Source organism: Piliocolobus tephrosceles, chromosome 8 (genome assembly GCF_002776525.5).
Source record: "Piliocolobus tephrosceles isolate RC106 chromosome 8, ASM277652v3, whole genome shotgun sequence".
NCBI classification, from domain to species: Eukaryota; Metazoa; Chordata; class Mammalia; order Primates; family Cercopithecidae; genus Piliocolobus; species Piliocolobus tephrosceles.
The window spans coordinates 53,798,692-53,812,651 of NC_045441.1; the positions used below are offsets into that span (position 1 = coordinate 53,798,692).

The 13,960-nt window shown below is 55.0% G+C and overlaps 2 protein-coding genes and 1 long non-coding RNA gene across 4 annotated transcripts; 2 read left to right on the forward strand and 1 right to left on the reverse strand.

Moving 5' to 3' along the window:
* The first annotated feature begins 1,351 nt into the window (after positions 1-1,351).
* Positions 1,352-5,095, forward strand: HOXA10 (homeobox A10). The gene is made up of 2 exons (XM_023225941.2): positions 1,352-2,317; positions 3,494-5,095. The coding sequence occupies exons 1-2, from the start codon at positions 1,360-1,362 to the stop codon at positions 3,766-3,768; spliced, it is 1,233 nt and encodes a 410-aa protein (XP_023081709.1). The 5' UTR covers positions 1,352-1,359; the 3' UTR covers positions 3,769-5,095.
* LOC111551865 lies at positions 3,754-6,796 on the reverse strand. Its single transcript, XR_002734488.1, has 3 exons — positions 6,698-6,796; positions 5,938-6,401; positions 3,754-4,358 (listed from the first exon to the last, which is right to left on the reverse strand). It is a non-coding gene; the product is annotated as an uncharacterized LOC111551865 (long non-coding RNA).
* A 3,352-nt stretch (positions 6,797-10,148) lies between these two features.
* HOXA9 (homeobox A9) lies at positions 10,149-13,231 on the forward strand. Of its 2 annotated transcripts, none has more exons than XM_023225942.2 (2): positions 10,149-10,808; positions 11,830-13,231. In XM_023225942.2, exons 1-2 carry the CDS (start codon positions 10,229-10,231, stop codon positions 12,066-12,068), a joined length of 819 nt encoding a protein of 272 aa, XP_023081710.1. In that variant the 5' UTR covers positions 10,149-10,228; the 3' UTR covers positions 12,069-13,231. The 2 variants fall into 2 exon arrangements, 1 of the variants encoding a protein (XP_023081710.1); XR_002734487.1 differs by having other exon boundaries at positions 10,156-11,411; positions 11,830-11,945.
* Positions 13,232-13,960: the final 729 nt, after the last annotated feature.

The window sequence follows — 13,960 nt, forward strand, 5'->3', positions numbered from 1 at the left end:
CCCCTGGATCTGCCCTGAAAAGGTTGCATTTCCTGAGACTAGCATGAGGCTCACACTTGGGGGCTAGCACCCCAGGCCGGCCATTTCCAGTTGGCTAAAACAGAGTCCCTGAGTCTGCTGAGCAAAGGGCCTGGCCTCCACATGCTCTTATAACAGGGCCATGAGCCCAGCCCGGCCTTGCAGGGAAAGGATTTCCTCACCGGGGCCTCGTTAAAATGCACACACTGCAGGAGCAAGGGCTGCCCTAGCTGAGGGTATGGGAGGGAGGGGAAGAGGGGAGGGGACAGAGAGGCGGGAGTGTAGTGACACTGGTTCTTGTTGTAGCCTCCAGGAGCATATGAGTGCCAAAGCTAACAGGAGAGCAGGAACATAAGGCAGCAGAGGTGTACACCGGGCACACCCCTCGAAGTCTCTCACTTTGGTCCAGCCAAGGACCCCAGGGCCAGCATTTTACTTCCCTGAAATGACTGTGGGCTTAGAGTCTTCCCTACGTGATGAGGGGATGCTTGGACCTGGCTCTGGCCTCGGGAGTGGGAGTGGGGCCGGCTTTCCGTCAAGGTTGACAGCAGCTTCCCACCCCCAGTCCTGCCAGCCCACCAAAGTCCGCTGACAGGAGTTGTAGAGAAGGAAAGCCAGATGAGCACAACACCACAGAAGAAGATCCTAACTGGATCAACGGACTGGGGGAGAAAAGTGTTGGGGGTTGGGGCTAGGGAACAACCATTGCATTTTGAGGAAAAATCTGTGGGATGCTGGAAGTAGAGGCAAGTCGGCTTCCAGTTCACTCTGGGCCCCTGACACTCTGAGGATTTTGACAGCCATAGGGCCAGGTCATTTTGAGGATGCAGAATTCAGACAAGGGGCCAGCTCCTGATCCAGAGCTGAATGGGAAACGCGTGAGTCCCCGACATGGCCAGTGGTCAGAGTACACCGGGGACTAGTGGCAGCTTCTGCGACAGGGATGGTGAGCACCCAGGGCAGACTGGGCGCGCACCATAAACACCCACTCGTTAACTGTGCGGGGCCCAAGGGCGCTTCAAACGGACCCCTGTATGGGGCTCACGTCCGGGTAGGGGCGGGGCGAGCCCAGTGGCCAGGCCCCCCACCAGCCACGTTGGGGCAGCCCCCACAGCTCCCGGCCTTCGGGCCAAGGTGCCGGGCGTGCGTCTCCTGGCCCATCAATACAGATTACATATTTATATCAATCGCGGGCTTCGAGGGCGCCCTCGGAGAGCGGCCCCGCGCCTACGAAACCAAACTGGGAGTGGTCGCGCGGAAACTCTGGCTCGGGATTGGCTGCGGGCGCCCGCCGCGGTGCGGGGGGATTGCTAATCGTATTCAGCATGTTTTGCACAAGAAATGTCAGCCAGAAAGGGCTATCTGCTCCCTTCGCCAAATTATCCCACAACAATGTCATGCTCGGAGAGCCCCGCCGCGAACTCTTTTTTGGTGGACTCGCTCATCAACTCTGGCAGAGGCGAGGCGGGCGGCGGTGGTGGCGGCGCGGGGGGCGGCGGCGGTGGCGGTTACTACGCCCACGGCGGGGTCTACCTGCAGCCGGCCGCCGACCTGCCCTACGGGCTGCAGAGCTGCGGGCTCTTCCCCGCGCTGGGCGGCAAGCGCAATGAGGCGGCGTCGCCAGGCGGCGGTGGCGGTGGTGGGGGTCTAGGTCCCGGGGTGCACGGCTACGGGCCCGCGCCCATAGACCTGTGGCTAGACGCGCCCCGGTCTTGCCGGATGGAGCCGCCTGAGGGGCCGCCACCGCCGCCCCAGCAGCAGCCGCCGCCCCCGCCGCAACCACCCCAGCCCCCGCCTCAGGCCACCTCGTGCTCTTTCGCGCAGAACATCAAAGAAGAGAACTCCTACTGCCTCTACGACTCGGCGGACAAATGCCCCAAAGGCTCGGCCACTGCTGCCGAACTGGCTCCTTTCCCGCGGGGCCCGCTGCCCGACGGCTGCGCCCTGGGCGCCTCCAGCGGGGTGCCAGTGCCTGGCTACTTCCGCCTTTCTCAGGCCTATGGCACGGCCAAGGGCTATGGCAGCGGCGGCGGCGGCGCTCAGCAACTCGGGGCCGGCCCGTTCCCCGCGCAGCCCCCGGGGCGCGGCTTCGATCCGCCGCCGGCGCTAGGCTCCGGCTCGGCCGATGCGACCCGGAAGGAGCGAGCCCTCGATTCGCCACCGCCCCCCACGCTGGCTTGCGGCAGCGGCGGGGGCTCGCAGGGCGACGAGGAGGCTCACGCGTCGTCCTCGGCCGCGGAGGAGCTCTCCCCGGCCCCTTCCGAGAGCAGCAAAGCCTCGCCGGAGAAGGACTCCCTGGGTAAGCAGGACTGCAGAGGGCTGCAGTCAGGCGGGTACACAGGCAGACGCAAGGAGGAGAAGGATCAGAGAACTAGGAGCCCGCGCAGCAGCCGGCCGGCCTTGGCCCAAGCTGCAGGCAGGCTGACCTTGGGAACTTGCTTTTTAATATTTGGGCGTGGGGACGCAGTAAAATTCATGTCCGGCTTAGGGCCCCACAGCAAGACGTCCTCGGCGCTAGCCTCAGCTTCCCCTGACTCGGGGCGAGGACATCAGCGAGCAGGCCCCCTCCTGTGCGCTCTTCCCTGTGGCCGGGAGCACCCAGAGCCCTGGTCCCTGCCCAGCCTTCGCGGCGCGGCCCACACGGGGGGAGGGGGAGGGAGAGAAAGTAGCTCGCCCGCAGATAGCGCGGATGTTTGTAAGGCATCCAAAATAAGCAGCCGCCAGAGCCAATAAATAAGCCCATTAACCGGCGAAGTTCGAGTTTACGATCCCCCATGCTTTTTTCAAAGTTGCTGAGGGGCGGGAATCTTCGTTGCGGGAAGAAGAAAAGGCAAATCCAGCCTGGAAGCTGGGGGCCCTGAGCTGAGAGCCAGAGAAGGGACATTTCGCTTCCCCTGGACCTCGGAATCGCCCAGCTATCTACCCCTAGCTCCTGGAGAAACTTGAGGGAGGGCCCTGGACCCCCGAATAGGTTTTTCCTCCTTTTCCCCATTGGACCAATGATGCCCTTCTTTCTCCCCTTATCGAGTCTTGGGCAATCAGGGCCCTGGGGTGAGACAGCCAAACTGCCTGACCCTCCTTCCAAGTAAGCACCCTGCGCTCCTAGCCTGGGGGCTACAGGAAATGCTTGTTTGCCATATGGCAAGAAGCAAAGAAAAGCGTTAAGTTCAAGATGTACAGTCTGCCCTCCCAGGCCTTTCCTTCTGCAAGCATCTATGGCTTAATGCTAAAACAGGTGTTTGGGAAAGTGGGGGAAATGTAAATTGGAAGGGTCATGTAGATTGAAGGCCCACTCGATTTTTGTCATGACTTTTGGAGGAACTGCTTGCTCTCAGCAAGCCAAAAACGGGGGCATGACTCTCTTCTCTGTGACTTGGGACATCTCTCTTATGGGAGAAACGGAGGCAATTCACCGCCGCGGGCAGCCCGTGTGGCCTCGACTTAATCATCCCCTCTTTATTCTTTTACATGCCAGGCAATTCCAAAGGTGAAAACGCAGCCAACTGGCTCACCGCAAAGAGTGGTCGAAAGAAGCGCTGCCCCTACACGAAGCACCAGACACTGGAGCTGGAGAAGGAGTTTCTGTTCAACATGTACCTTACTCGAGAGCGGCGCCTAGAGATTAGCCGCAGCGTCCACCTCACGGACAGACAAGTGAAAATCTGGTTTCAGAACCGCAGGATGAAACTGAAGAAAATGAATCGAGAAAACCGGATTCGGGAGCTCACAGCCAATTTTAATTTTTCCTGATGAATCTCCAGGCGACGCGGTTTTTTCACTTCCCGAGCGCTGGTCCCTTCCCTCTGTCTTCAGCCTCTGCCCAGGAACTCGCACCTGTGCTGGAGCCCTGTTCTTCTCTCCCACACTCGCCATCTCCTGGGCCGTTACGTCTGTGCAGGGCTGGTTTGTTCTGACTTTTTGTTTCTTTGTGTTTGCTTGGTGCTGGTTTATTTGTTGTTTTCTGGGGGAAAAAGCCATATCGTGCTAAAATTCTATAGAGATAGATATTGTCTTAAGTGTCAAGTCGTGACTGAGCTGGGTTTGCTGTCTTGGGGTCCTACTGATGGAAATGGCCCCTGTGTTCGGACGAGCTGGTTTCCTGCCCAGCCTGGGGCAAACCTAGCCGGAAGGCCGAGGTCCCATTGTTGGCGCTGAGGTGTCTGGCCTGAGGTCAATGGTGCAAGGAGCCGCCACCGGGCATGTCTGCCTGGAGTGCTGTGCTGTGTTTAATCAGGGGATACAGGCCCCTGGGTTTCTTTTTTCTTTCTTCCTTTCTTCCTTGGCCAAGGGAAGGGCTTACAGGCATGGACATGCAGGTTGGCAAACGGGCTTGACTTTGGCTGATTTAAAAAGTAAGAAAGAAAGTAAAAAAGAGTAATTTTTCCTTCCTCTGTAAGATATCCCAGCTTTAAAAAGAAAAAAAAAAAAAAAAAAAAAAGAATTACCAACAGAAGGGGACTTCTTTTCCAGTTTCTGCAAGGTCTTACAAATTGCTTGACTAAAATGTTTCATTTACCTCTAAATTTCCATATCCTTCTGGCTGTAGATAAATAATGTAGTTTTGTTTATACATTTGGAATTAGTGGATTTTTTGTCATTAAAATTGTTACCACTGGTAACATGCGACAAGCACACCACAATTCTCCCTATCTTGTGAAGTTGTTTTTTAAAAATCGCCTTGAACAAAAAGTTTTTATTTTTATTTTTATTTTTGCTTTCTGAAATTCACAGAAGCCTAAGAGGACTGGGGTAACTAGAATAAACTAGAGAAGGGAGACATTGTTTGGATTTCCTTTATACTGTGAAGTTACATGCATAAAAGGGTCAAACCTGTAGATGCAGAAAAAGAAAAAAAAACTATAAATACAAATCTGTATAAATGTCTATTAATATGAAGAATTGCCAATCTTGTTTTAAGCAAATGCATTCTATCGTTATTATAAATGTTAGTTCTAGCTCTATTTACTTCTAATCTTAAATCAGAATAAATTAATATTGTATTGCTGCTGTGCGTGGAAAAAGACGATGTTTATGTTCTTATAGAATAAAAGCTGTGGAATGAAGCTTTTTAATTTTACCTCTTTTTTGACTTCTTATCTTCACCTTCCACTTTATCCCGTTCACCACTTTTACAACAGGAGGACTAACCCGAGCCCCCTGCAATTACTTTAGGCATCTATTTAAATATTACCTAGACGGTCGTAATTTGTCTGGGCCCTATAGCCCTGGTGCCGTAAGGTTTGTCGGCTTTTGTTCAGTTTTATGGCTTGCTAGTATATCTGGATTGTGGCTGTCTTGGACCAGTGATTTCAGTTGAGAGGGGAGCTGCATAGACAGAGGAAGCCAAACAGGATTTCTTTCGGGAGCCCCAGGGAGGCTTGCAGAGGCCGGTTATTTTGCGGGTGTCTGAGTCTCAGATGACCCTCAATCTGAATCGGGGAGCAGGCCTGGCCCACAGCGCATCCCTAGCCACTGGAGGCAGCCGTTAGGTGGACCCGGGCTGGGCGGCATGGGGGCCGCCCCCTCCCCCAGTACGGCCTCCCCCACCTGGCGACCCTCCGTAGGGCCACGCGTTTCCTGCTGGCCAGAGTTTGTGTGTGTGTGGTGGGGGGGGGGGCGCGAGGGGGGGGGGGCGCGGGAGCGCGCTCCCCGGCGGGAGGGCAGCTAGGAGGCAGAGGCGGGAGAGCGAGCGGCGGGAGGCCGGGGCCAGACAGGGAGCCGGACTCTGTATCGTCCCTGGCGCTTTCGACCCTTACACGACTACCGCCGCTTGGCGCCGGGTCGCTGGGCTGCAAGATTTGGGAAAGCAGCGTGCACACTGCTCCTCGGAGCTACTCTCGTCTCGCCTGCTCCCCGCCTTTATTCCTCTCTCCCTGCCTTTCCTCGCTCTCTTTTCCTCCTTCTCCCTCCAAGGCATACCTTACTGGGGCCTGTGGCTTCCCCTTCAGTGACGCATTTGTGGCGGCCTGGGGCATTCCGTTGCAGCGGCGGGCGCAGGTTGCCTAGGGGCTGCGCTGGGCCGGGCGCGATCGCAGGGTTCTCTCCTTGGCGGCGGCGGCAGCGGCGGCGGCGGCGGCGGTGGCGTCGGCGGCGGCGGGCGAGGCAGCCCTGCGCGGGCAGCACCAGAACTGGTCGGTGATTTAGGTAGTTTCCTGTTGTTGGGATCCACCTTTCTCTCGACAGCACGACACTGCCTTCATTACTTCAGTTGAAATCGTCTCCAGGTACTCTGCGCGCTGGGGCCGGGCCGGGCGGGGCATCACGGCCCTGGTCGTGCCAGGCCTGCGGTGGCATCCTCGGCTTTCCCTGCGCAGGAGCCTTGTGTCTTTCTCCGTAGCGCTCTGCCAGCCGGCCGGCTTTCCCCTTCCACCACACACCTCCACCTGGCCCACAGCAGGTAGGGTCAGGTTGGCTGCTACTTCGCGGACGCCGGGGGCGTGGTAGGAATTCTGGGCCTTGGGCCATTCAAGGTCAGGGGCGCACACTTCCATCCTGAGCCTCCCCCACTTGAGGCCTGCACCTGCCCAGGGACCTCCTGCCAGTCTCTTGTAAGGCTGGAACACACCACACACACCAGGCCCGGGTGTGAGCTCAGGAAAGAATCTTCTTCCAGTGGAGACTCAGGCTGGACTAGGAAGATAGGGCAGGCAGAGGTTGGGATCCTGGCCTTGTCACTTACCCTTCTCTCTGTAAGCCTGGCCTCTGCTAGGAGTCACTTCTTTCTCTTTTCTTCCTTCTTTTCCCTCTCTTCCCTTCCTCTTTTATCCCTTCTTTCTTTTTTCTTCTTTCCTTTGCTCCTTCCTGCTTTCTTTTCTTCCGTTTGTCTTTTTTTCATCTTCCCTCTCTGCCAGATTCTATCTCACCTCCTTATCTCCTTCCCAAAGCATCCTTGGGGAGAGGTTCAGGGCTGGCTTCAGGAGAGCCTAGGGGGTCTCACTTTCCTCTGCGGCTCAAGTAGAGGTTGGGAAGTCTGCTGAGGAAGGGCCCGCGTGGGGCGGCTGCCGAGGGCGGTGGGTTTGGGCCTGGTGTGTTACTGTGCAGACAAGGCCTCGGTTATGATCACGACCGGATGGCGGCGGCCTTGCGTTTCTTCTCCGCCTGTCGCTAAAGGCTGACTAGGAGATCTGATTAGGGGGCATTCCCTGCAGCTTTGTGTGCCCATATCGAGGGAAAGGAGGCCTTTGCTAGCCTCACTGGGAACTGGAGCTGAGGCCCAACCAGGCTCGCTGGAGCCTGGCCATTCTCTGGGAAGCTCTTAGCCGGCTCTTCCCGGCCTGCCGGTCACAGCTTGGGGTTTGACCGCATTGAGGGAGACTGGCTAGGGCAAAGCTTGACTGCTCGCTTGCTAGTGGCTTCTATTAGGTACAAAATATGTTCCATACCGCACCTTTGTGCCGCTGGGTACTGGAGAAGGGGACCCTTACAAGAGCCAGTATGTTTCAGATGGGCAAAAAGAATCCCAAATTCCAGAACCATTGATAAAAACTTGGGTCATCGTTCCAACTTGTAGTCTACAGATGGGAGCCAGTCTGACAATTTTCACTCCAGAAAACAGAAAACAAACTATCTCTCCCTAACCCCCAACACACAGAGTTACAGATTCGTGCCCAGAGCTGTTTCCCTTCCCTGCCTGGACTGGAGGCCCAGGAACAGTTCCGTTGCACAGCCACCGGCCTCCTGTCTGAAAGGATCCATACCCCATTTCCTTCAACTCCTCCGTGCCATTTTCTGGACCAGAGTATTTATTAATTTCAGAGATCACAGTTTTAGAAATCTCAGTCGAGAAGAGGTGGTTTTAAATTGTAGTCATTTACTATTTCTTTATGATACGCAATCTCTTTAACTTCCAAAATAAAAGCAGACAAAAAAGTCTGAATATTCTGGCTCCAAACCTTTGGGCTGAAGGGAGACAATATTTGGTTTTCTGATTTTTCTTCTCTTTCTAGGCACCAGTAACATCTGCTTAACACTCAAGGCCTGCTAATTGTTTAGTAATTCTCTTATTTTGAGGCTAAGGCTGTTTAAAGGAACAGCTTTTTTACTTAAAAAATACTAAAATAATCAGTGTCTTCTCTGGTATAAAAAGTGGAAAAGGCAGCCAGACATGCCCAGCCCATTTACAGACACTTAAAATTAGGAGCCAGGGTTTTCTCCAGGGTTAATTTTTTAAATGAAAATCTCAGCGGCCTGGCGGACTGCGGGATATTTAGGACAGGGTGGACTGTGGTGGGGGTGGGCATGACCTAGAGGAATTTATAGGGCAAGGAAAATATTAGGGGGAGGGAGATGAGGCGGACAGGACGGGGTTCATTGTGTCCACCGCTTCCCTTTTCCAGGCCTGGGTAAAGCAAGGGGCACCCAGTCGGTATCCGCCCGGCTTGGCAACCTCGCTGGTATATGGGAGTCCCAGCCGGAAGTGTGTCAGGGTGTTTGGGGGGGGGATTACTGAAACTGCTGGTGAGGATGAAGGCAAAAAAGAAAGAGAGGGAGGGAAGCGCCCGAGTCCGCCAGCCTCGCCGTCAGGGAAGTGGGCTAATGAAAAACACACTGTTGCAGGCACAGTGTCCACACGTGAATTTGATTACCCCTTTTCTAGGAGTCGCCGCTTTCTGTTAGGAATTGGGGGTGGGGGGGAGTTTCCTTCCAATTAACAGAGTGCCTGTGACCTTTTAATTTACCTGCAATGGGTGAGAAATAAACTTCCCCAATGTGGCCAGGCCCAGGAATGGGACTGGAGTCGATGCCCTTGTGCTCCTCCCCGTTCTAATTTCCAGCCCTGGCCTTGAGCTGTGGTTGCCTCTCTTTGGGCCTTGTACCTCTCCGCCGAGTCGCCGGGTCCGTAGGTAACCAAGGCGAGGCCCGGAGTAGTAGCTGGAAAGAGGGGAAGGAGCCCTGAAAGGCTCACACGGCCCCGGGACAGGCCACATCGGTGCGGGCCCCCCAGCCGCCGGAGCCGCGGGGTCTCAGGCGAGGCTGCCTTTTCCCAAGCCGAACTCTCCTTCCATTGATGCCACTTGGAGTATTTTTTTCCCCAGGTGGTATTCAGGGAGCTCAACTAGGCTTGCAGCGCTCAGGGTTAGAGCCTCTGAGGCTGGAACACAGGGCTGGGTCGCCAGCCGCCTGCGCCTGGGAATCTTGATTTCCAGCTGATGAGAAGGGTGGGCTGGGCGCGCGTTTGCGTGGGGTCGACGGCCGGGGGCCGAGCGCCCCACACAACCAACCAGGCCCTCAAACCCTTCGCCCTGGGGGCGACTGGCCGCTCCCTCCTGGCCAGCTCCTCAATGGGGTCCTGGGAGCAAAAGTGAATTTAAGGACTGCTCGTGGGCCCCTCGCTCCAGGCGGGTAGCCGTGGGGACTTACATCCGCGGTACTCCCTGAGCGACTAGTCCCTGCCTGGAGTGCCCTGGTAGGGCCGGCGGCTGCTCCGTTTGGGACGGATCCTGCGTTGAATTTGACTTTTCGCAGGCGGCCGGGGGTAAACTCGCCTCTCCCGGGGACCGCAGGGATTATTTACAGGGAGCTCGCCAACCAAACACAACAGTCTAACCTTTCCAAGTCCTCGTAAATTTTTACTGCTGGGAGCCAGGGCGAGGCAAACGAATCTGTTGGTCGTTCCCGACTTCCCGCCAGCCTGTGTGGCTTCTGAAACAATAACTCCTTATGAAATATCATAAATATAGATTTAAATACAGTACAGCGAGAATGCGATTTGGCTGCTTTTTTATGACTTCAATTATTGTCTAATTTTATGTGAGGGGCTCCGCTGGCCGCACTCGCACGCGGGATCCGCGCCTCCCTGATGGCGTGATTAATTGTGATATAAAATAGTCCGCTTAAGAAGTGTGTGTATGGAGCGGGGGGAGCGGGGGAGTACAGAGGCAAGGCTAGATTTGATCTTTTAATCTTCGTTGGCCACAATTAAAACAAACCCGATCGTAGAGCGGCACGATCCCTTTACATAAAAACATATGGCTTTTGCTATAAAAATTATGACTGCAAAACACTGGGCCATTAATAGCGTGCGGAGTGATTTACGCGTTATTGTTCTGCTGGACGGGCACGTGACGCGCACGGCCAATGGGGGCGCAGGCGCCGGCAACTTATTAGGTGACTGTACTTCCCCCCCTGGTGCCACCAAGTTGTTACATGAAATCTGCAGTTTCATAATTTCCGTGGGTCGGGCCGGGCGGGCCAGGCTCTGGGCACGGCGATGGCCACCACTGGGGCCCTGGGCAACTACTACGTGGACTCTTTCCTGCTGGGCGCCGACGCCGCCGATGAGCTGAGCGCTGGCCGCTATGCGCCGGGGACCCTAGGCCAGCACCCCCGGCAGGCAGCGACGCTGGCTGAGCACCCTGACTTCAGCCCGTGCAGCTTCCAGTCCAAGGCAGCAGTGTTCGGCGCCTCGTGGAACCCAGTGCACGCGGCGGGCGCCAACGCTGTACCCGCTGCGGTGTACCACCACCATCACCACCACCCCTACGTGCACCCCCAGGCGCCCGTGGCGGCGGCGGCGCCGGACGGCAGGTATATGCGCTCCTGGCTGGAGCCCACGCCCGGTGCGCTATCCTTCGCGGGCTTGCCCTCCAGCCGGCCTTATGGCATTAAACCTGAACCACTGTCGGCCAGAAGGGGTGACTGTCCCACGCTTGACACTCACACTTTGTCCCTGACTGACTATGCTTGTGGTTCTCCTCCAGTTGATAGAGAAAAACAACCCAGCGAAGGCGCCTTCTCCGAAAACACTGCTGAGAATGAGAGCGGCGGAGACAAGCCCCCCATCGATCCCAGTAAGTGTCTCCTCCCTTCAAATCAGCCGCCACCGCCGCCTCCATGCCGGCCTCCCGGATCTGCTGGCCCGCCAGCTTTCTCTCGAGCCTGCCTTCGTCTTCGCTAGGAGCCTCTTGAGTTGGGGCCAGGAGCCAGAAGTTGGTGTTTGGAACGCCTCAGATAGGGCCCCAAGTCCGGAGAGCCGTGAAGAGCGGCCCGCAGGGCTACGGGAGAGGAGCCTGCTGCTGCAGCGACAGGGGGCGGGGCGGCCACTTCGGGCCGAGCCAAGACTGGCCGCCCCTCTCCTTGGCTGCCCGGGCCCAGGACCGAGATACTTTGGGCCGTTCTTCGAAAGCAATGCAGCCCAGAGAGCCTTCTGTGCAACTAGATTGTCCGTGAGCGGCGGCAGCCAGGGCAGCCGGAGCCGGGACGCTGGGGGAGACGGCTGATTTCCTTCCACTTCTTGCCTTCAGCCAGTGGCGGCGTAAATCCTGCCAAGATAAGGCGCGAGCGACCCGGGCCACAAGGGTCCCCATGCCAGATTATTCAAATAAGCCACAGACTTGATCAACGGCCTTGGGGCGCCCTGACGGCATGCCCAGCTCCGAAGGCCTTCCAGGAAGGTCAAATAAGGAGTGGGGGGTGGGAGCGTAGAGAGAAAGGTTGGGAAGGAAAGACGAGTCAGTGAACGGGACAGAGGAATCCTAATCTTGCTACAGGACACAAGGCAGCATGCTTTCCGTCTGCGTGGCAAGGAGATCTGTTTCCAAATTTCATTCTATACAGCGTTCGGGGAGTGGGAGGAAGGAGAAAGGAGGGTCTGGGAGGGGAGGGGGAGCTGAAGTTTTACTGCGTGCAATTGTAAGTGACCGTCTGTGCCTCTGTTTGCCAGGGTTCCATTGTGTCCGAGGCCTGACTGCCTTTCCTAACCAATTCAGCAGAGTTCTGCACTTCGGCCAGAGACCCCACCCAGGAGGTTCCTTTGCCCCCAGCAGGGTGTGCGTCTCCTCCTCCTAAACCCAGTGTTTCTTTTCTCCACAGATAACCCAGCGGCCAACTGGCTTCATGCGCGCTCCACTCGGAAAAAGCGCTGCCCCTATACAAAACACCAGACCCTGGAACTGGAGAAAGAGTTTCTGTTCAACATGTACCTCACCAGGGACCGCAGGTACGAGGTGGCCCGACTGCTCAACCTCACCGAGAGGCAGGTCAAGATCTGGTTCCAGAACCGCAGGATGAAAATGAAGAAAATCAACAAAGACCGAGCAAAAGACGAGTGATGCCATTTGGGTTTATTTAGAAAAAAGGGTGAGCTAGAGAGAAAGAGAACTGCCTGTCCCCCTTCCGCCTTCTTCCTTCTCTCACCCCCACCCTAGCCTCCACCATCCCCGCACAAAGCGGCTCTAAATCTCAGGCCACATCTCCCCCAAGGCAAACCCTGTTCAGGCTGGCTCATAGGCCTGCCGCTTTGATGGAGGAGGTATTGTAAGCTTTCCATTTCCTATAAGAAAAAAAAAAAAAGTGTGTGGGGGGGCATTAGTGCTGATAGATGTGTGTGCTACCTTGTATATATATTTTTAAAAATCTACCTGTTCCTGACTTAAAAGAAAAGGAAAGAAACTACCTTTTTATAATGCACAACTGTTGATGGTAGGCTGTATAGTTTTTAGTCTGTGTAGTTAATTTAATTTGCTGTTTGTGCGGCAGATCGCTCTGCCAAGATACTTGAACACTGTGTTTTATTGTGGTAATTATGTTTTGTGAATCAAACTTCTGTGTACTGGGTGATGCACCCGTTGTGATTGTGGAAGATAGAATTCAATTTGAACTCAGGTTGTTTATGAGGGGAAAAAACAGTTGCATAGAGTATAGCTCTGTAGTGGAATATGTCTTCTGTAAAACTAGGCTGTTAACCTATGATTGTAAACTAGCTGTAAGGATTTCCCAGTGAAATAAAAAAAAATTTTTTTAAGTGTTCTCGGGGATGCACAGATTCATCGTTTTCTCCACATTAAAAATGCGGGCATTTTCGTCTTTCCATGATCTGTAGTCCTGTCTTGTCTATTGTATATATAATCTATATAATTAAAGAAAATATGCATAATCAGACAAGCTTGAATATTGTTTTTGCACCAGACAAACAGTGAGGAAATTCGGAGCTATACATATGTGCAGAAGGTTACTACCTAGGGTTTGTGCTTAATTTTAATCAGAGGAAATGGATGCTGATTGTAACGGAGTTAATTTTATTGATAATAAATTATACACTATGAAACCGCCACTGGGCTACTGTAGATTTGTATCCTTGATGAATCTGGGGTTTCCATCAGACTGAACCTACACTGTATATTTTGCAATAGTTACCTCAAGGCCTACTGACCAAATTGTTGTGTTGAGATGATATTTAACTTTTTGCCAAATAAAATATATTGATTCTTTTCTATTTTTTGCGGGTCTGCTCTTTGCACCTTCTTCTCTGGGCAGGGGAGCCTGTGTAGAGTCTCTGGGTAGGGGCGGGCTGGGATGGGGAGAAAGAGCCCCAATTTTGCCTCTGGCTGGCTTTCAGGAGCGGGACCTGCCACAACCAGTCCGCTGAGCTAAGCTCTCCCAAACAGGCCAGCTGCCTGGCGGCGAGAATATCTGGGAAGCCCGGCGGCGGAACCAGGCTCCCGGCCTTGTGTCTATGTGCGAGACGGCCGAGAAGCCCCTGAGAAGCTGGGCTGGGCTGGCCAGTAGCGGTGGAAAAACAACTCTTTCACCTTGGTGCCCCCGAGAAAATTCCCAAACCTGGGCCTTCGTTAGCTTGGTGGGGAAAAGGGGGAGAAGGTGGCAGGATAGAGCTGGGGACCGCCTGCTAAGCAGGCTCTGAAGAGGGAAATAGGAGCCCCACCGGCCCAACGCGGCCATGCAGGCAAACATTTTGGGGGCTTGCAAAGGAACAAAGCCCTGCATCCTCGTACCGCTCGCCACCCTCCCCCGCGGCGTTCTGCCAGCCTGGCCCGAGAGAATCTGGGTCCTGCACTGCAAGCCCCTCCCGAGCACAAGTCCTAACAGAGGCAGGGCTGAGGCAACTGACTAGCCCCGAAGCGCCATAAAAGAAAATGAGGGCTGTTACCGTTTATGGGGTGTAAAGGACTGCGGGGGGAACGGCCACAACTTCGGAGGCCTGAGC